A 22,723-nucleotide genomic window follows, 5' to 3' on the forward strand; every position below is an offset into this window, starting at 1 on the left:
GGAATCTGTGGGCTGTATCTCAACCAATGACCCACTGCGAACCATAAGAGTGCTGATGAAGAAAGTGGTGATAAGAAATTAATTGTTTTTATCATTTATTTAATTTCATAGGGAACTAAAATAAATAAAACTGTTACATGAAATTTTAAAATGTTTAGATTTTTGTCAAGCCTTTGGATAGCATACAGATTTTTTCAATCTACTGAAAAATTGCTCAATAATTCCGAAACGACTGTATTTACAAGAAACTTGAAATAACCTTTTTGGTAAGCAAACCCTTCAGCTATCATATGAAACTAAAATCAGTAAAACTGTTACATACAATATCAAAATATTTAGATTTTTATAAAGCCTTTGACAGCATAAAGATCTTTTGAATCCATTGAAAAACTGAGGGGCAAAAGAGTCATGATGAACTAAACGTTCTAGCAAAAAAATACTTGAAATAATTAATGAAAATAAATAAATAAATAAATAAAATAGGATAGGAAGATACAAATGCTTTTAGTTAAGAGGCTGAATAAAGTTTTTAACGTTTAATTAAGGATAATTGGGATTTTTTAAAATCAGTAACTATTAAAAAGACACTGCAATCAACAATTAGAAATTTGCATGCAAATAAATCAAACAATTCCTTTATATGTACAACAAGTAGGAATTGATGGAAAAAAGTGTCATTACAACTGATATCGACGTTGAATTTACAATGGATAAAAAGCCATACGCTGCTTTCAGAGGAAAACATTCAAAAGTTCCCATTTGCTCTAATTAATTAAATCAATCACTTCAACGTCGTTATCTGATACTTTGAAAGAGCAGAACAGCTTGGTGCAGGACACACAATGAGATTAATTAAAAATGTGTTGTGTTCTTTTAGTGTCGTTGTTAGTATGTTAACACAACTAATTATTACAAATAGTTTACACTTATAAACTCCAATAACAAGTCATTTATATTTTCTATGTATAAGAATACATAGCATTTTAGTCCTTTCGAAAATTTAAGGAATTATGGGCTTAAGTAAGGTAAAAAGTAATATTTTGCTCTGAAATAACAAACACTTGACAACAAAATCGTTATTAGGCATAATAAGCCATTAGCTTGTTAATTAAACCAAGCTAACAATAGCGCCGACCTAAATTCAAAAACCTTTTGATTTGAATAGCAATCTTATATAATAGGCAGCAACAAAGTGACATAACTAAAATACACGTAAATATCGAATACAACTTGGGTCTTTGTGTAATATCCCAGCGGTAGTTTCTGCGGTGACATAGTTCTTATTTTCCATTAAAAGCATAAAGGGGGAATAATTTGCCCTTTAAACTAACTAGAGCTTTAAAACCATACGGGACTACTTGCTCAGGAAGGAAACATTACGAACATGTATTGTCTGCTAACAAGAAGATTTTTTGCTACATCTATTACGGTAGCAACAAAAGAGTTTATAAGGGCGTGTAATGGTGTATACTGCCAGATGAAAAGGGGATGTATGGAAGAGAAGAACTGTGATTTAATTAATGTACAGGGTGCCTCAAGTGATTCCCGTGGTTTTTTATTTTTAATTATTTTTACTAAGGAATTGAGTTTATTTAAAGTCCAGTTCAGAAATCTATTAGAATCTTTGATGTGTCGCAGATGCCGCAATAGATAGTCCGTGCATCTATATCGTATTTATTGTCGCATGATATACATGTTTAAATGCCAAAATTTTATATAATTTATCTATGAAATCATTTTAAATATACGTAAAACCCCATGTTTTACACTCACACAATTTTTTATTTGTCTTTTGAAAATGCCCATTTTTAAAAAGAAAATAATATAAAAAAATTGACTGCGGACTAAAATCCAAGCATTTTACAAATCATTTTAAACACTTGCAGCACTCCCAGACTGTCACCTCTTTTTAGCTAGTCTATTAAAGAAAGATAAAACACCTGCAATCTGGCGATTCCTACTTTAGGATGTGCAAGTGATTATGTATCTCTCTCTATCCCACTGATTTTGAGGATTACGAGGCCGTACCCAGATAAATTTTTGGGCCGTTTTTGTATTAATTTCGTCGTGTTTTTAAAGAGGCTTTAAAACGTATTTGTTTAAGTACAGACGCCAAACAAATATGTTTAAATGTCTATAACAATCTAAGGAATGATCTTCAGATCACAAATGATTGTAGTGCTTTGCAAAAAACAGCGTTTTTAACAGCGGTTCCAAATAGTGCAATATGCTATTTTGTAAAAAAATGGATTAAATACAGGAAAAAAAGGAAAGATGCAGGACAATCAAAGGGACTTGACATGGATATTGCCAAATTGCTAAGAGAAGTTGTGTATTCTAAATACAAAAACAACGAGGTTTCAACTATAGAGATGGTTAAGGGACAAACATTTAGCAGTCTCAACCTTGCGGAGATACCTAATAAAACTTGGATTTAAGTTTAAGCTGGTTAACAAAAGGGCTGCTGTAACGGAAAGTACTCGAATTGTCAGGTGGCGTATAGAATATTTGGAGAATATTAAAAAATTTCGGGAGGAAGAAAAATCCACATATTATTTAGATGAAAAAGTCCCTTTTTTGCCATAGTAAGAAAACCTTTTTTTATTAATTAAACAAGTATAATTTTTTTTTACAGTTTACTGCCTCTGTTTGTCCTTCAGCGATACAATAAAGACTGCTTCTTCCTGCATTCTCTGGGAAAAAGTCCCTTTTTTGCCATATAGTAAGAAGACCCTTTTTTTATTAATTAAACAAGTTAATTTTTTTTTACAGTTACTGCCACACTTGTTCTGTCCCAGAGAGGCAAGACTAGAAAAAAGGCTATTTTACATCTGAGTTGTAATTATTTAAGAAAAATTGTAAATTTATTATTAATTAAATTTAAAAATTATTTCTGATACGCATGTACACTTTTTAAATCTGTTTTAGTATCCAAATGCTTCAGTGCGACTGTGCGAGATAAAGTTGGAATCCATAGCGGCAACAAAGAAACTGGTTCCTTCCTTAATGGAAGAAACTGCTAAAAAAAGGAAAAACAGAGTTTAGAAAATTGTATTTACTCTTTGGGCCAGATTCAAATGAGTAATTTTAAGATTTTGTATAAGATTTTTAGTTTTTTGTATAAGCATTTATTTTTGTTAATTTTTATCTAATCTCTCCTATTATGCATATAAACAGCTAGATGATTTTTAATGTAAAAGTTTATTTAAAAAATACACTTTTCTGACTACATAATTACTTTTTATCCAAAGATGTTGGTACTAAATATAGAGATGGGGGTTTTCATGAATATATTATTATAATAATATATCATAATATGTACTAATTTAAAATAAACAATAATAAAGGACATTGGATGTGGCAGCCAAAATCCCCGTTAATAATAACCACCAAATAAAAATAAATCTCAATACCCAAAAAAAGGAAATATATAAAATTTGAAGACAAATCAAAACATTTAACCCTTTTGTGTCAAAAAGTAAATCTTTAATGCCTTAATACACAGAATAAATGGGCGTAAGTAATTCGTACCACCTATTCTCTCATCACTTATTATAAACATCCCACTGATGGCGCTAAAAACTAAACTTATTAAATTAAAATTTTTGGTTAAACTGATTTTACGTACTTAAATCTTATAGTTAAATTAAATATAATCTTGCTATCAACTATCCTGAATTTCTAACTTAATAAAACTAAACCCAAAAATCCACAAAAAATTTTGTATGCCTAAAATCTACTTTTTTGCAAATCAATCATAAGAATCCTATACGGTTACTTAATTTTATCACGGCACGGCATTAGAATACAATCAAGTGATGCAATAATGTCACTACTCGTCATTTGCAAATTCAAATTAATTTAAAAATCAGGGTATCATGCTTGACGTAATGTCTAAAGTATGTCAAAAATCCAACTTTTTATTACAAAATTTGTACAAAAGCAAATATTTTATACATTCTATTTGAAACGCTTGTACTTTCTCACATGAGTTGCGGCAACTATGTTTGCATGCAACATTGATTGTAAACAAAACAAAGGTAGGAACACAAAGGCACGGTCTCATCAAATCCATATAATTTTTTGAAAAAGCTACACGTTCACAAAAAGAACGCTTATAAATTATGATAAAACTCATTACCTAGACCTAACAATTCTCACCATAGATAAAAATGTATGCTTAAAAAAATAAAAATGTAAAATGTCACCAGTGGGGAACGATCCAGCAACCTTTAGATTCACAGGCGCGCGTCTAACCCATAGGCCACCAAGTAGCATAATCAAATATGGGGAACAATCCGAACTATATTAATAAGTGTGAATATAAGTAAACAATCTTAACAATAAAAACTAAAAATATATAAAATTGAATAGGAAAAGACTTTTTAAATTATTTGAGAGAGGTTCAAACGTGAAAATATCGTTCACACACACAAGAACAGGGCTCTTCTTAGCGTTAGTTATTTCCATTTTTTCCAACAAGTCCAGTTTTTTGCCTTTTGAGCACTCATGCAAAATATCCGCTCCCTGAGTTAAAGAAAAACCATATGAGGAGGCCAATAAATGATTTGCAAACGCCGATTTAGTTTCAATCATGTCAGTATCCCTGTACCTGTTCACCAAACTTGTATGTTCCTTTATTCTGGTGGAAATTTTTCTCCCCGATTGCCCTATGTAAATGGCATTACAGTCATTAGTCCTTACATCTTAATGAATATACCCCTGATTTTGAAAAGAAACCTGCCTTATCTGTTGTGCTAACTAGCTGCCTTTTTAAACTGTTTGTAGTTTTAAAAGCAATTGTGAGATTTGTAGACTTGAAAAACTTGCAAGCTGAAAAGAAATATTAGGGTGAAGTGGGGTAAATGTAATCATGGGGCAAATGTAATCAAGCCATATGATTTTTTTTATAACGTTTTGGAAAATATTTTCTTCGAAATTCGAAAATATGACCCAGTTTCAAAGATTTCCCTTTTTCTTTTTTGTACTTTGACATTTATAATAATTTTGTGAGTGCTTTTTAGGAATTTTAATTCCCTATTACTACTGCTAATATTAGTATTTATTTGTAATATTTTGCTCCCTTAGGTAATTTTCGACAAGGATGTTGATTCTGCTATCAGATTTGATTTTCGATACTTAATAAAAAATTTATGCCAGCGATTACATTTACCCCACCGAAATACGCATATGGGGTAAGTGTAATCACTGAGACTGTAAATGTAATCACTGACTACATTTCCCCTAGCCTCCTCCTTCTTGAGTTTTTAGCTATAACCTATCATTTTCTCTATTGTTACAGGCTAATACTAATATCGAAGAAATAGTGTAAATACTTACCAAAGACTTTAATTAATTGTAAAAACAGTGTAGAAATCTTTAAAATAGGACCGATTTAAGACTAGTTTATACAGTTCCTAGTGAGTTCCTTCAAAATGTTGAGAGTGTATACAAAAAAGAAACAAACTTTTAAAAGATGAGATCAGAAACATCCAAGAAAATCGTATCAGTATTCGTGGTGCTGCCCAGAGGTATCAAATCCCATTTTCCACTCTTCAAAAACACCTACGAGGAACCCGAGGATCAAAAAGCACGTCCAAAGGAAGACCCACCGCAACACCTGCAGCTGACGAAGAAAAATTAGTGAATGCTATAAAAATCATGGAGCAGTGGGGTTGGGGGCTCAGCAGAAAGGAAATCTTAGAATTGGTGGGAAAATATGTCACGAAAAATAATATAAAAAAGCCATTTAAAAATGGAATACCTGGCGAGGATTGGTTCTTATCCTTAAAAAAAAGGCACAGGCTATCTTTAAAACCACAAGGACTGGAGTATGCCAGAAAAAAAGCCAATGATCCATTTGTATTTGAACAATATTTTGACATGTTAAAAGCAACCTTAGAAAATAACGACCTGCAAAATAAGCCTTCTCAGATTTATAACATCGACGAAACTAAAATTGTGGATCAGAAAAATGCCCCTGCTTCAAGAATAACCACCGGGCTTGGAAGAGAGAGTACGACAGTCTCATGAGTGGCCACGCCAATGGGGATAAACTGCCTCCATTAATTGTTTTTAAGGAAAATGATATAATTCTACTTAAATTACCTCCAGACTCCAGCCACCTATTGCAACCCATGGACCTAGCGGTCTATAAGAGCCTTAAGTCACGGTGGGATTCCAAATTAGCGGAGTACAAAAGAAAACATGTGGGTGTTAAAATACCAAGGAAAGATTTTTCGGTACTTGTGAGCACAATTTAAAAAGAGACATATCCAGCTTTACTGACATCGGGCTTTCGTAGAGGAGGAATATGCCCATTTAATAGATCTGTCATCGACCGCTCTAAATATGATCCAGAAGCTCTACGAAGATATGAAGAACGTTTGAGAAATCCCCAACCTGCCACAGAACAACCTCTTAATGAACCCAGCACAAGCAGCCATCGAGAGAGAAACCAACCACGCAGCAGCTAGCATCAGAACCGCGACCAGAACCAATAGCAGGGCCAAGTAGACCAATACCAACAGCAGCACCAAGTAGCGGTTCTGTATCATTTGAAGAATTGTTGCTGGAAACAATGAGGCAATCGCCCCTAACGAAAAAGAAAGAAGAAAAAGGGTAGCTCCGGGAGCTGAAATTATAACAGCAAAACATATTAATGAGAGCTCTTCAGATGAAGACGGCGGATGGCCTGAACAAGAGGACCATCACTTAGTGGCTGCATCAGATATAGAGCGATTTTTATCAGAACCCACTTTAGGGCGAAGAGGAGAACTAACTTTTCCAGTATCCTTTACCTCATATAACGTTAAATAAATAAAAAAAAAACATGTCACAGCCTGTTTTGCTCAACTTACCTACGTAATATACTTTTCAGAAAATCTTTGAGTTTTATTCCCTATCATTGCTCCACGAAAAAAGTTCATAACTTCCTTATAAATTAAGATAGGTATCAAGCTATTTTTTTTAACCCAGAATTTTTCATACTATAGTACACTTGCCCCAGATCCATCGGCAGAGTAAGCATATGGCAGTTAGGAGCCGTGAGTAATCAGCCGACATGTTTTGTTTATGTTGGTTTATAAAAAAACAAAAGCAGACAAAAAATAAATAAATATGACATTGATTTAACAAAGAAATAAGCTCTGTGTCTACTAAAAATGAAATTTCTCTTTTGGTTTTTTTGTTTTGAAATTTTAAAGTGCCACTATCATTTTTTTGATTACCCTTACCCCACTTCACCCTATTAAAAAATGACATTGATCTAAAAAGGTGACTATTTTCATTATAAAGATGGACTATGTTGTAAGTGAGTTTGTATTTATTATAGAATTTAGAATAAAGGCGATTAATTATATCAAGTGGAAAACCATTATTAAAAGCAATATGTTTAATTATATTTAGTTCATCAAGGAAAGCTTCTCTAGAAAGGGGGATGTTGAAAAGGCGATAGAAAAGGGAATTAAAAGAGGCAAATTTGTAGGAATAAGGGGAGTTTGAGGAGTATTGGATGACATTATCCGTAGTGGTGGGTTTGCGGTAAATCTCAAATTCAAGTTTGTTGGTATTTTTTGAAACAAGCACATCAAGAAAAGGCAACCTTCCGAGAAAAATGGATGATACGTTTCTAATTGATTGTAAGCCCAAATTTAAATTGCAAAACGTTCGACAGAACTCGTGTGCACGTTATTAAAGTATAAGTCACAAAATTAAAAAACTACACTGGCTTGATGTTGAAATGAGACAAAAGTTGCATTTTGCTTGCTTCTTGAATAAACTTTTAACAATAAACACCACTCAGTATTTATTGGATAAGTTTACACAGAGAGAGTTTACATAATCCCAATATAATTCACAAGAATCATCTGCAAATACCGAAACATGAGACTAATTGATACACCTAAAATGGTTTTGAAATTAATAAAACATTAACTCGTAAATTAATATCACATAGTTTAAAACTTTGGAACGTTAAAATAATTACATGTGACAATGGCAATTTGAAACTTCAAAAGCGAACTGGCAGTAATGAAGGAATGTAAATTAGTATTTTATTGTGAAGGGGAGAAATATAGAGACCTGTAATATGGCGAGTATTAATTAATGAGAAATTTTGAAATAAGTTGGATACACTTAAATGAGAGTAGAGTAATTTTCAATGGATGTTTTATTAAATTTGAGTTAACTGAAGAGAAGAGATTTATTTATTAAAAGGTTCAGTGAAACCTATTCAGATTTTTAAGCAAACCGAGGAAAATTAAAAATCAAAAAAAAATTGTATTTATAAATATCTGAACTCCAATACAGAAATATTGAGTATCTGAATTTGCAAAATAAATATGTGAACCTTGATAATTAATTGAAACAATTTATCTAAAAATAAGTAATCTTTTTTATTGTTACACATAATTTATAAAAACATACTTCATACATAAGGTTATCACATTTTAAAAATCAACAGTTTTAAGAATAAAAATAAATTGCCGATATGTTTACAAACGTTGATTCATAAAATCGCACGGAATTAAAATAAATAAAATATCTGTCAGTTATTTATTGGTCTTAAATAAAATCAAAATAACATAATAAGAAAGTGGTAAGCAAACTTTCGCCAGGTGTACCACAGCCTTAGCTAAACATACATTCATCAGAATAAACGTCTAAATAAAACTTGAAGCGATATATTTATTTCACAAATAAATTTATTGATGATAATAAGTTCGAATCAATTTTTTTTAGGCAAAATAACTCTTTAAGACAAATATATAATCCTAGTTGCTTTACTTTGTTTTATTGGGAAACACGTGTTATAAAAAGTTACCTAATACAAGTCCGTTCTCTAAATATTTGCAAACCATTTGCCAATGACATCTTATTTAAACACACGAGTCCAAGAAAAATAGACTCAAAATTGAAAAGAAAATAGAAGGGAAATGGTGATATATTAAACAGTCGGCGATATAAATATAATGACAGCGAAAAAATTGTATAGAGACAGAAATACATTAATCCTATGCTGGCTTAGTTTACATCCCGAGTTAAAAAATGGTAAATTGTATATCTTATTAAAAATTATACGTTATACTCCTAAAAAAGACTTATAATAGCTCAGGGGTTTCCATAGTTTAATATACAAAACCCAGAACCTAAGTACTCCCATTTTCTGAAATTTCCGAAAGGACTTTAAAAGATGCAGCTAAAACTGTATTAGTTCAATAAATAATAATATTTTTTTTGTAAACTTACCTTTCTTCTTCTAGCAGGTGGTACTATAAAATACGTGTTAACGCAGTGATCCCGTAGATATTGATTTCTAGAAGCACCATTACCGGATTCTACTTCATATTCACCCCCTAGGTAATCCAGGGTGGCTTGAGTAATATGCACTCTCCTGAAATAAGAATTTCTCTTGAAGCATACGATTGTTTATCAGCGTTATATGACTTTTAAATTAAAAGATTCATTGGAATTGATGTCACTTGGATATACAGAATGTCAAGAAATTTATGGCGAAAAATGGGGATTTTGATAAGTGAACATTTAAAAATTAGGGAATACTCTCGAAATGTTTTTATTTTTGATGAATATTCTAAGAACCAGGAAAGTTTCAGTGTTCTCAATATACAGTATTGTGCATAAATTTAGCAACAAGCGATGTTTTCAAAAATATTATTTGATCCTTTATTTATTCCATATTATTTCTTTACTTTACACGGTATTATTCATAAATATACCGAGATATCATAATAATGCCAATGCAGAGTAAAGCCTCGTTTTCACGAAGATAGTACTCTCGTGCAAGTGCTCTTATGATAGTCTCGATAGTCCTATCATGAAATGATGAGGTGTCTACACGTACACAAAAATATCACGATAGTAACCAATAACAAGATGGCCGACACAGAGTTAATTGCTGCGGTAGCTGCTGTTGTTGTTGAAATAATTAAAATAAAACGCAGGAAAAAGAAAAAATCTAAAAAGATATGGGTGAGAAAATGGATAGGCAGGAGAAGTATACTTGGTGCTTCTGCAACACTTTTAAAAGAACTTGCTGTAGAAGATCCCAAAAGCTTTTTTAATTTTTTACGCATGAATGATAAAATGTTTAATACATTAGCAAAAAAGGTAAGTAAATTTTGAACTGGTTAATAAATAATAATAATTGTAAATTCTAGTTTTAGAAAACGTTTTTTTTTTTAGGTTAGCAGTAAAATACAAAAGAATAATACTGTTATGCGAATGCCTCTACTAGCAAAGCTAAAACTTCAAATAGCTTGTCGATATCTTGCTACTGGCGACTCACTGGGATCTTTGCAGTTTCTTTACCGAGTGCCAAAGTGTACGATAAGCCAGTTTCTACCAGATGTCTTTGACGCTATATACGAAGTATTGAGAGATTATGTTATGGTATGTAATACTAGGTATTAACGCACCATAATTTTGAATGTCTTTAATTATACAAAACATAAAAAAGTTAGGATATTTAATGAAAGCAACAGAATATTCTAAGAAAATTTAACTAAGTATCTATATTATTATTAACAGTCCAAATCATCATTATCATCCCCCGCCCAATTCGAAAAATAATTTACGAGGCGTGGCTCTGGTTTGTGAACGTTCTGCAAGCTATAATATATCTTTTCCTTTGAAGAAGTTGACGGTTCTGTATTGTGTTGATCTGTTTCGCTATTAAAGGTGACATCTGTTTCATTGTCAGATGCAGTATTATTTAAATTCTGTTCTTGGAAATGACGTAGTCGAGCAGTGGTTATTAATTTCTGGATATCACCCCTTAGTATGATTGCATCTTTTAATGGAAGAAGCTGTAGTTGAGAAGAAACATGTTTTCCAATCCAAATACATCAAATTCATTAGAACAAACAGACAGTTTTTGGGATGACACTTCTTTCAAAACTTTTACAGCCTCATTTAAAGATTCATCATCATTCTTCATTCCTTTACGGTCGGACCTTTTGCGATTTATCTTTATTCTTTTTTCTGAACTGACAGAAGAGGTTTCTTCATTTTCCGTAGGCTGATGTGAGCTCCACATTGGCTCGTTTAAAACTTGCCTGTGTCGTTCTCATCGAACTACTGGAAGGGGTTTCTTGAAGCTCCTTAGGTTCATGCGTCGATTCTTCATATGATTTCTCTCATTTTCTTTTGAAAACATCTGCAATAAAAACAAAGATAAAATAATATTTTAATAATTTAGAATTGTTTCAATAAACGTGTTATTATTTTTTAGGTTCCTCAAAGTAAAAATGAATGGAATAAAGTGATAAATGGATTTGAAACTCGCTGGAATTTTCCTAATTGTATTGGAGCAATCGACGGAAAGCATCTATTGGTTCAGTGCCCTTCGAATTCCGGTTCTCAATATTTTAACTACAAAGGAACATTTAGCATTGGACTGTTGGCAATGGTGGATCATGCCTATACTTTTACCTATATTAATATTGGTAGTTATGGCAGCAGTTCAGATGGTGGAATATTTGCCAAGTTGTCTCTTCAAAAAGCTATTGAGGAAAATTTATTGAACCAACCTGACGGATCTGTTATCTTAGGAGATGAAGCATTTCCACTCAAGCCATATTTAATGAAACCCTATCCCAGACGAAATCGATTAACTGTTGCCCAGAAAGTATTTAATTATAGACACTGTAGAGCGAGACGTATAGTAGAAAATGCATTTGGAATAATTTCAGCCTGTTTTCGTGTATTCAGATCGCCAATATCACTTGCTCCTCACACAGTAGTAAAATTAATAAAAGCTGCATGTGTTTTGCACAACTGGATAAGAAAAGTGAGAAATGATACAACAGTTACAGCAGATATTGAGGATCATGAAACAGGACGAATAATTCCTGGCAATTGGCGCAGTGCCAAGTCAAATGGTATAGTTGATTTAAATGCAACATTGCAGCGTAACTGTTTGCTTGAAGCTCGGCAAAAAAGAGAAGACCTTGCTAACTATTTTATAGGGGCAGGGGCAGTTGATTGGCAGTATAGAATGATAGAATAAAGAAAATACTTTAAAATTCATCATCTTTTTTTTGGTCTCGCTATTTGTATAAAAATAATAGAAATAAAACTTACCAAATTAGATTCTGACTCGTTTTCTTCCAAATTATGTCTTAAAAAACTATCAGCTACGGAAAACCATACAAGTTTTGGTTTGTACACATTACAGGCTCCTGTGCCAGTTCCCATAGACTTCTTTATTTTAGCCACTTCTTGATTATATGTACATCTTATGCTCCTAAGTTTCTGCCTTAGTTCTTTCAATGTAGAAAGTCCTGATAAGGGCAGCAGAATTTCTTCAGCATGATCCCTCTTCGCTCTGTTTTTAAAATCGGGAGAGCTTTTTTTTCCATAAACGTGGTAACCTTTCATATTCTTCCAAAAAATTAAGTATATCAAATTGCCTATTGCTCATTTTTACTTTATCGCGATAGCATGATAGCTACTATCGGCTTATTTACATGGCGACAGTTCCTGATAGTTCATGTGACAGACACTATCATGATAGCAACTGTCGCGAAAACTATCACCGTGAAAACGAGGCTTAAGGAACTTCATGTTTGTTTATTTAGACAATGTGCATAAATATACCAACATTCTTGTTTCGCATTTATTTTATCAGTTAAATATCGATTTACCTGCTGTAAAGTTGTTATTTTTGAATCTCAGAATTAACTTAAAATGGGTCACTTAAAAACCGTCTCTGGTGATGTAAGAAAAATTATTGTGGAGCATTACGGAAATGGTGTTAGGCAGAGTGACATTGCAAAAAGCTTACGGCTTCACAGGTCAATCGTATCCAGAGAAAAAATTTCGCTTTACTGAAACAGCTGCACCGGCGCCCATTCCTGGTAGACCCAGAAAAACAAATTTGAGAATGGATAGGCAGCTGCTACGAATTTCCAAAGAAAATCCTTTTTGTCTTCTTCCCAAATTTTGGCAAAATTAAAAGAGGGTGGAGGAGTAAACCTCAGTTCCAGTACCGTAAGGAGAAGATTACTTGATGCCAACTTACCTGCTCGTCGCCCCGCCAAAAAACCGTTACTCTCAAAGAAGAACGTCAAGGCTCGTTTTCACTTTGCCCAATCTCATGTCCACTGGTCTGTAGCTGATTGGAAGAAAGTCGTATTTAGTGATGAATCTAAATATAATTTATTCAGGACTGATGTATACGTCAGACGCCCCAGTGAACAAAGATTAAACAAAAAGTACATTTGCCCCACAGTTAAACATGGAGTGGGAAATATTCTTGTATGGGGATGTTTCTCGGCTCGTGGCGTGGGACCCATAGTAAGAATAGTGGGCAAAATGGATCGTTTCATGTACAAAGACATTCTGCAAACACATTTAGTGCCATATATGGATGAAGTCATGCCAGTAACAGCCATATTTCAGCATGACAACGATCCAAAACATGCTTCTCAATTTGTTAAGAGGTTATCCGATGAAAAAATAAATGTAATGGTCTGGCCATCTCAATCGCCAGACCTAAACCCTATAGAGAAGAGAATTTATGGCATTACATTGACACCAAAATCAGGCACCTAACATGCTCTAATACAAATATTCTCTTTGAAAGAGTGGAAAATGCTTGGAAAGAAGTGAACGATGACTATATTATGAAATTAATTGAGTCCATGCCAAGACGATGTGCAGATGTTATAAAGGAGAAGGGGTACTACACGAAATATTGAATTGATTTTAATTTAGTTGGGTTATATTTTTTTTAGAATCAAAACTATTTCTTGTTGCTATATTTTTGAATAATAAATTTGCATAAAACAATTTGGTGTTTTATTTATTATGATACAAAAAATATAATAATATGAAAATATAAACAGGCTCTAACTATTCTTGTAAATAATATATAAACCTTACTTATAAAATAGATACTAAAAGATATATAACAGGAAAGTTCAATGTTGCTATCTTTTTGCACAATAGTGTATAATAATAAGGGGGTTATGGTGAGGGAGGGAATTTTTGTGAGTTAACGCTTCAATCTTTAGTGCGGTTAAGGCAGTTTTGGTTAACATTCAGTAAATGTTCCAAGAATTAGGTAAAGGACGAGCGTTTTTTATATTCAGTACATGTTTTAAATAGGCTCTATATTGTAGTAGGGACTTTTGTGTGATAAAAAGAACAAAATATTAATATAATTTGTACTATTTAAATATTTGTACTAAAAACGCCTCGTGTGTGCCTCGCACCACGATGCAATTACTATAGGGTGCATTCTAATACTTAATAGGTTAGTACAACTGACGAAGTCAATCACCATTAAAAATTAAAAATAATATGTAGAAGGACGTAACAGGAAATGTAGGGGTTTGTAATAAAATATAAAGGGTTTGGTTGTACTTTGTTGTTGTAGGTTGTAGGATGGAATGAGTCTAAAATTTATAATTAAGAATATCTATTAAAATAACTAGAGGTCCGTAATTACATCTTTAAAAATAAAACGCTCTGGAAAAAGTAGGAGTGCCTAATAAAATATGTAGCGGTTCATAAGTCGCTTGCTATACCTAAATATAAAAACTAGAGGTCTGTAGAAAAATTACTAGGGGATTGTCAACGTACTTAAAATCTAAAAGTTTATTAAGAACGTAACTGGCAGTTCTTTAGATATAACTAGAGGGATTTCGTAGTTTAAATGTGAAAGTGTATGCATAAACAAACTAGGGGTTTGTAAAAGTAACCAGTGGGTCATCATACTTGAATAGAAAAATGTATCGGGAAGGATTTTCTAATTAAAATATAAAAATGTGTGAATAAACAAACTAGAAGGAAGGAACTAGCGGTTTCTAAACAAACTACTAGTGGGTTATCTTATCTTGGCATTCTTTAGGGCACTGTTCTAGGGCTAATTCTTTTTATTGCATATAGTAACTCTCACCAATATCTGAACTCCAAATGGCACAGTAATCTCTTAGTAACTGGGAATAAGTAGAATAAAACACTGGCTGGACTACTTTAAACTTTCACTGAGTGTCTCAAAATCCAATTATATAGCTTTTAAATTTTTATTATTGTTTTGTTAATAAGAAGTGATATTTTATCTCTTTGGGGCATGTTGTCTTGAGTAATTATTAATATAGACTTAAAAAAGTTTTCAGTTACCTGTAGGTGTGTTATATTAATTTCTATTAAATAGTAATGAGACAAAAAAAGAGTTTAACTTAAAACTGTGGTGGTGTCTGGCATTAATTTAGGACATAGAAATATTCCTAATGTTAAATCCTAGGCAAAAAATAGGCGTAATTCAAGATCCTAGGAGAAAAAACAGTTTTAAGGTGAAAACTTGGGTTTTACACGCACAGAAATTTCTTAGTGATACGAGACCTTTGGCCACGCATAACGCGTTTTTAGTATAATTTTAAGAATAAATCCTGAAGTTAAAATATAAAATGGTATAAGAATTTGTGTATCTACTACTTGTTAAATTTTAGGAAAAATGCCTTGTGATTTTTTTTAAATTAAATTTAGACACAACAATAAATCTTAACAGCGCATAAATAAATCTTAGCAGTGCAAATATTTCTGGTATTTTGACTCAAAATTGACGTGCATTGAAATCCAACATTTCCGATTTTTTTAAAGCAGATTCAGTTCCAAAATAAGCATTATAGAGAACATTCTGCTGTTTTATGAAAATATTCCTATGGTTTAGGAGCTTTTGTATTTTAAAGCGGGTAATCACTTTCAAATGAGACGTTCTTCTTAATATCGCTTTTATAATTAAAATCTATATTGTAACAAGTTTATAATTATTTATATATTTTATTGGGTCACTATTTTAATACATATCAATTTAGAAAATGTTATTTTATACGCTCAATTATTGAATAGGAGAAAAAAATAAATTTATACACATATTTAGAAGAAATATGACCTTAAATCTTTAACGATACTTTTTGTGATATTAAATTCAATCTAGGTCCAATAATTCTTAAATACATACATTGACTTCAGGTATAACAGATTTTTTTATATACCCAGGAACTGAAGATTTAACTAACGACCTCTGAGCTTATTACTTCTTTTCAATTTCCTACCTAATTTTATTTTTATTGAAATTAAAAAGAACGAAAAAACTATTTATTGAATAGGAAGAAAAAACCTAATTTGAACCTACGTTTCGGTAGTTAAATCTACTACCCTAAAGGTAAATAAAATTAAATTAAATGTATAAAAGTACTTTTTTGTATCTCTTTGATGCTTCTTAGAACAATTAATCAAAGTCTTTTTTTTTAATTGATACTTGTTTGACTTTGATAAACTGTTTCGAAAAGTAACAATGAAAATACAAAGGTTCATTTTTTAATAGTTAAGGATGTGATACTAATATAATTTAATAATTCAAAATATATAAATAAAATTTTTTCCAATTAACAATTAATTTTAAGAATGCCCTATTCTACCTCTCTCTTTAGCAAAGGAATCGATGTATTATTAAAAATCATATCGATTAAGTAGCTATGCTTTGTATTCTTTTATACTTTTCTTTAATTTGCGTAATTTTGCAATTGGTCCTAGGCTGAAATTCAGCCTAATTTATTCTATCGTTATTGTCAAATGTATATTGTATAATTTTTCATTTTTTCAAAAACATGTTTTCCTTCTGTGTGGAACTTCTGTGCATATGACAAGTGAGTACATTTTTATCTTTAGTTTTAAGGTCGTTTTTCCGGTAAAAAAATACAACTCACTTTCAGTTAGCAATGAAATATACGCCAAAACCGCTTTTTTAAGCTAATAATAAATATTTTGCTCTGGATACATCTGGTTTTATTGTTTCGTACTATCCTTCGACCAGCAGAGCCACTTCCCTTTTTTTAAATTGTTATTTACTGAAAGAGTGGCATAATCCTCAACAAAATAGCTAACTAATCAATATTTTACTCACTAAACTACAATTTTTTCCTTTTTTAAAGACAAGTACTACTGTACTAAACTTTACTCCACAAATAAGCAAAATGATACATAAAAATGAGAATTATTAACTCTCCTCCTCTTACCCAGGCTCTCCACCAGCCTCCATATTATTAGCCAGTGTTACGTCATTCGACCAAACATCATACTGCCACTTGCGGAGTCCCAGGACTCCACAAAGAACCCTCCCGGAATGAATGCCAACGCGCATGTTCAGTTGGACGTCAGTCGCCTCGACCACGCTCGCGATTGCGTCAATCATGTCCAGACCCATTTCGACCGTACAGTGAGCGTGGTCCGAGCGTGGCTCGGGAAGTCCAGAGACGCAGTAGTAGCAGTCGCCAAGGATCTTAATCCGCAAACAATGGTTATCCTAAAACAAAATATCCAAAAATTACTCTCATTCTGTTATGAAAATGTCGACTTCGATATATAGGTAGTTCAATTTCCGTAGCGCCTATACTACAATTAGGTACCAGAGCATCCCATATTTTACGCACGCCATCTTTTGTTAAGTACGAGAGCCTACGCGCGCGCGCGCGCACTTCAGTTTATGCGTGTGCTATTTACTGTATTATAGTAATCCTGTTTAAATGAAAACCGTACTCCTATCCTAAATTTATAAATACAACCTCTTGGAATGATCACTAATATTATAAATATATACATGGTGTCCCCAAAAGGTCTTTACAAAATCTCACCACATATTTCTGAGGTTAAAATAAGCCGATTTAAACCAACTTACCTAGTCCGAAGTTGCTCCGATTCCGACCTACAGGGCGGTAAATTTAAATTTAAATTATATTGAAATATTTTAAATTAAAAAAAAATAGTTTTATTTAAGCACGAAATTAATTTATTAAACAATACGGATTTTATAAAAAACGTTCAAAATGTTCCCCATTTTTACGAATACAAAGATTTACACGCCTAAGAAAATTAAAATTACCCCTGCATTAGCTCGAAGATTATTTATTATGCTTTGCCATAGTTCCTCTTCATTATTCACCGTAGTCTTGTATACCACGGACTTAATATGGCACCAGAAAAAAAAAATCGGAGGAGTCAAATTTGTAGGGCATGGGGGCCAATTTACGGAGGCATCACTACCTCTACCTATCCACTTATTTGGGTGGTACCGATCATTCAAATAATTTCTAACACTTAATGAAAAATGTGACACTGAGAAAAAAGTTAGGAATATTTTAAGCCATTAGAAGTGCACTGTGAAGCGCCCTCTGATGGCCACAGTAAAACGGTGTGCACATTCAGGTTTCGCATCCCAAAGAACCCCTGGATAAAACTTTTTAAAGTAATACGTTAGAAAATGTTCATAAACTTTAAAAAAAAAAAATATTTTTTAACTTTACTGTCCTCTAGGTCGAAAACGGAGCAATTTCGGACTAAGGTAAGTTGCTTTAAATATTATGATCTCAGGAATATATGGTGAGATTTTGTACAGACCTAAAGAGAGATGTCGCCTAAACAATGCATAAAGCATTGGTACCGGGAACTACGTACGAATATGTTCTAGACGAGAAAATTTACAAATTGTGAATTTATGAAAATTAACAAATTAACTTTTTTGATACGTAAGCAATTCAAAGTAGAGAACATCTTAGATATAAAATTAGGTAGAGCAGTATATGTTTTAACAGGGTTTAGATAAATATTATTACATTGTCAAGTATAAAAACTATGAATTTCATTAGCAAGAACAAAAGGTGTGATGCATTTCTGTAATTTATTAATTGTTTTAAAAATCGTTTTATTTTGTTAAATTTTTAATGCTGTACTTATAGGATGATTTTTTACGTATCATAATTAAATAAAATGTTTAAAACACGGTTCTAAAGAAGTATTTGGATTTTATTAAAATTTATTGCACAGCATATACTCCAGATTGGAATCAAATACCTCATTACGGATAAAGAGCTAATAAATGCGATACTAAGACAGAAAATCTTTGCATCTACTAATTGTCCCTGTGACAGGTATAATTTTGCTTTTTGGGTATTCAATATGTAGTCTCCATTTTAAATATTCATCTAAGATAAGTCTCAAACATTTGACACTGACTGATTTTTATAATTCGTAATTGTTAATTAAAATATGTAGCTTTGCTATGGTTTTATTTTTTGGTCTAAATAGCGGATATTTGGTTGTATCAACATTAATCTTTAAATGATTTTGTAACAACCATCTATAGTACATATTGAGATGATCATTTGCAATACGATCAAGTATGGTAAAGCTTTTTCCACTACACAACAACACTGAGTCGTCAGCAAAAGTAAAATATCGATACTTTAAATCTGCCAACTGAAGGCTTAACACAAATAATAAATACAATAGTGGTCCTAATACGGATTCTTGCGCAACTTCACCCTTATTGTACAATTTTATTGAATTAGAAGTCTCAACTATTGTATTGCCTACGACTGTTCAACTAAGACTTTAACATCTTTATGGTACCGCGGAAACCCATGTTCTCCATTTGCTTAGTAGAAGGTCGTGGTTCACAACATCAAATGGCTTTCGTAGATCTATAAACACAGCAATGGTAATATGACCCCAATCAAGGTTCTTGACAATGGCATCAATATAATCCAAATTTGCCCAAATCAACATTCCGGACTTTCGCATGTGGGTTAAAGTAATAAAGCAGTTATTAAGACTTTTACTGTAGATTAAGTCGGTTTAAGAATGTGAATAAATATTTATACAACTATAGTACAAATTTTGTGATTAAAAGGTATTTGACCCTATACTAGCCAAGGATTTTTTATAAAAATTGTACTAAAAATTACTTATGCGTGGCCAGAGACTTTGCATCAATAAAATATTTCTACAACATTTTAATTTATATGCAAAAATTGTTATAACTGGAAAAATTGCGTGGTGGTGGGCACAAGGGCTTTTGGTACAATATTTTTGATAAATAGTTCTATTACTTCCTTTACGTTAATTATTAATTCCTTATGCATTGCCATCGCTAAGAACTTTCTATAGTATTTTAATTTAAATGCAAATATTGGGATATGTACAGAAATTGCGTAGTGGTGCGAAGTCTCTGGCCACGCATCATAAGGGGAAAAATTGCGTGTGGAAGAACTTTTCAAGATTTCGCTATTATCAACTTGACATGAAAAGTGCGTACATATAATCTTTGTTGTTAAGGAAAATTTGAGCAGTCAACCGGTGTAATAATATAAAGGGTGTGCCCTTAAAAACAATCCGTCCTTTCCTTTTTCAAGATCGTCAATTTTGCAAGTTTAACAATCCTCATAAAACAACATAACCCGCTTAAACAATAAAACCTGTTTGAATTGATTATATTAATAAAATAATTTTTATAGAAATTTATTAAATAATCATCCTAGCGATTTTTTAAGTTGATTGGCTTGAATCAATAAAATCGTTGTGATGATTCACATAAAGGCTGAATGGACATAAATCGATCGATTATGATGAAGACCTTATTGGCTTGAAATTAAATCAATAATTTATATATCGGTACCAATAGTAAGTATTATCAAGCATCCCTTACTTGCCTGGAATTGATTAATTAATTATCTCGGTAACATAGGAGAATAATCATAAATCTTAATATTTATTAAACTTGATACAAAATCACTACTATAATATTACTCAAATAGGCTTGCATCAGAGTGAATCAAATTCAGATAAGCCTAAATTGGTGTAAAATTGATTAGATAATCATCGCAGTAATTGTACACGATCATAATTAATTGCATAAAAACGAGTAAATTAGTAATCAATCTTGAGTTATCAACTTAAAATTGGCAAAAATATTTAGCATAAAATTAGTTACATTTTACAACGGAATTAATTGGTTTGATCATTGGTATATCCCTTACTTGCCTGAAATTGTTTGATTAATTATTACAGGGACATAGTAGGATGATTATATATCCCTTAGTAGCCTAATATATGTATATTAAATTCGCCTCAAAATCATTAATTTAATATTCAAGTGAGCTTGCGTCAGACTGAATTAAATTCAGAAACGCTTGGTCTGTAATTGATTGGTCTGTAATTGATTAGATAATCATGGCAATGATTCTAAGCGATCATATTTAATTGCATGGCTGATTAGCTAATCAGCTATGGCTGATGGCTTTTTATCAGGAATCAACGAATGAACATTATTATGATTCAGATCAGAACTTATCGGTCTGAATCAAATTAACAATGATAATAATTATTGTAAAAGTCATATATATAAATTTACCTAAATTCATTACGATAACTGTGTTTTTTCGAATTAAATGATAATTGCAATGATGTCCTAATATTGATTAAATCATTGACACGGATAACCAAAGATTATCGACTCAAAATTAATAATTTATTATTCAAATGAGCTTGCATCAGACTAAATCAAATTCAGATAAGCCCTAATAGATCTGTAATTGATTGGATATTCATCGCAATGATAACAAACGATCATAATTGATTGCATGGAAATTAGAAAATAAGTAGTCATTCAATCGAATCTTCAAATTTCTGTGAAGGAATCAACGAATAAACATTTTTATGGCTCAGATCAGCCTGCAATCAATAAAAGACTGATAATAATTATTGCAAAACTCGTATATATTTGCTTCAAATGCACCCAGAATGAATACGTTAACTATAAAGATCATAAATTTAGGTGCTTGGAATAGATTTATTAATAATCACAGTACTTGAAATCAATAAATTGGGTATATTAATACCCAAATTTATTCAGGTTTGGGTACCTAATTTCTATAGGTACCTATTATGTCCACGAGTTCATTGTTTTCTTAAATATGGCTCATTTTTTCGCACAAAATAATCACTATTAAAACACTGGTACAACTAATCGAATTGAAAATTCGTATCGAAAACCATACTACAACACAAATTTTGATAAACGGTAAGAGCATTAAACAAAAATTGCCGAGATATTCAAAATTTTTTTTAATTTTTTATGTTTTTTTCTTTCTTTTATTATGCAAGGTGATTTTTGGTATATCAGCTCCTTTTGGGGAGTCATACAAGCAATAAAAATGAATGACTTAACTTCGAAAATACCCTGTATAAACAGACAGATTAAATTTGGACCCTTACTAAGAACTTAATCTGGAATTACGAGAAATTGAGGATTTTACATAATCTATACCGTAACATTAATAAATAATGTTAATTAAAACAATACCATAAGACGGATTGAAAGCCTATGTAAATACGAAGCGTAACCATAGGCGTGGATCAGGGCGTGGTGACTTAATCCCGAGTGGATTAACTTTTTATGGCAACAAGACCGTATACCTATTTTTTTTTTAATTATTAATACCTGCTTTACTATTTTTTTGTTATGAAACGAGATCATCAGTTTAAGTGGAAAATGGAGGAATAAGGTTATTTTGAACGATAAAGTACGTTTATTTAGCATATATTCTGCCACCATCTTCAGAATAAATGTTCGTTATATACCCCAGGATGATGTTTTTTTTTAATCGGACATACTCATATAGTGTTAAGTCAGTCAAGTTTCAGCAAAAAGTACGTTCAATTTGGCATTTGAAATTTAAAAAATTCATGCAGTCTTTTTTTATCACTGGTTGGTGTGAAAATATGTATTCCCGCCCAGTCTTCACTACTCGTTTTTTGGAGAAAGTCGTATACGTTTCGAACAAAAATTGATGATAATTAAAGTTTCTACAATTTAACTTTCAGGCTGCAAAGCTATACAACCAACGCAACGGGGCCAAAG

The 22,723-nt window shown here is 31.9% G+C and overlaps 1 protein-coding gene across 6 annotated transcripts in view; it reads right to left on the reverse strand.

Annotated features, from left to right (window-relative positions):
• The window catches only part of LOC126749160 (Ca(2+)/calmodulin-responsive adenylate cyclase), a 163,055-nt gene that overhangs the window by 47,467 nt on the left and 92,865 nt on the right, over positions 1 to 22,723 (reverse strand). For all 6 annotated transcript variants that reach the window (XM_050458839.1, XM_050458840.1, XM_050458838.1 and 3 more), the window contains exons 8-9: positions 17,046 to 17,332; positions 9,250 to 9,394 (exon numbers count right to left, since the gene is read on the reverse strand). In XM_050458839.1, coding sequence (XP_050314796.1) covers positions 9,250 to 9,394; positions 17,046 to 17,332 — 432 coding nt within the window. The remainder of the gene's footprint in view (positions 1 to 9,249; positions 9,395 to 17,045; positions 17,333 to 22,723) is intronic.

This window comes from Anthonomus grandis, chromosome 22 (assembly GCF_022605725.1).
Source record: "Anthonomus grandis grandis chromosome 22, icAntGran1.3, whole genome shotgun sequence".
In the NCBI taxonomy this organism is placed as follows: Eukaryota; Metazoa; Arthropoda; class Insecta; order Coleoptera; family Curculionidae; genus Anthonomus; species Anthonomus grandis.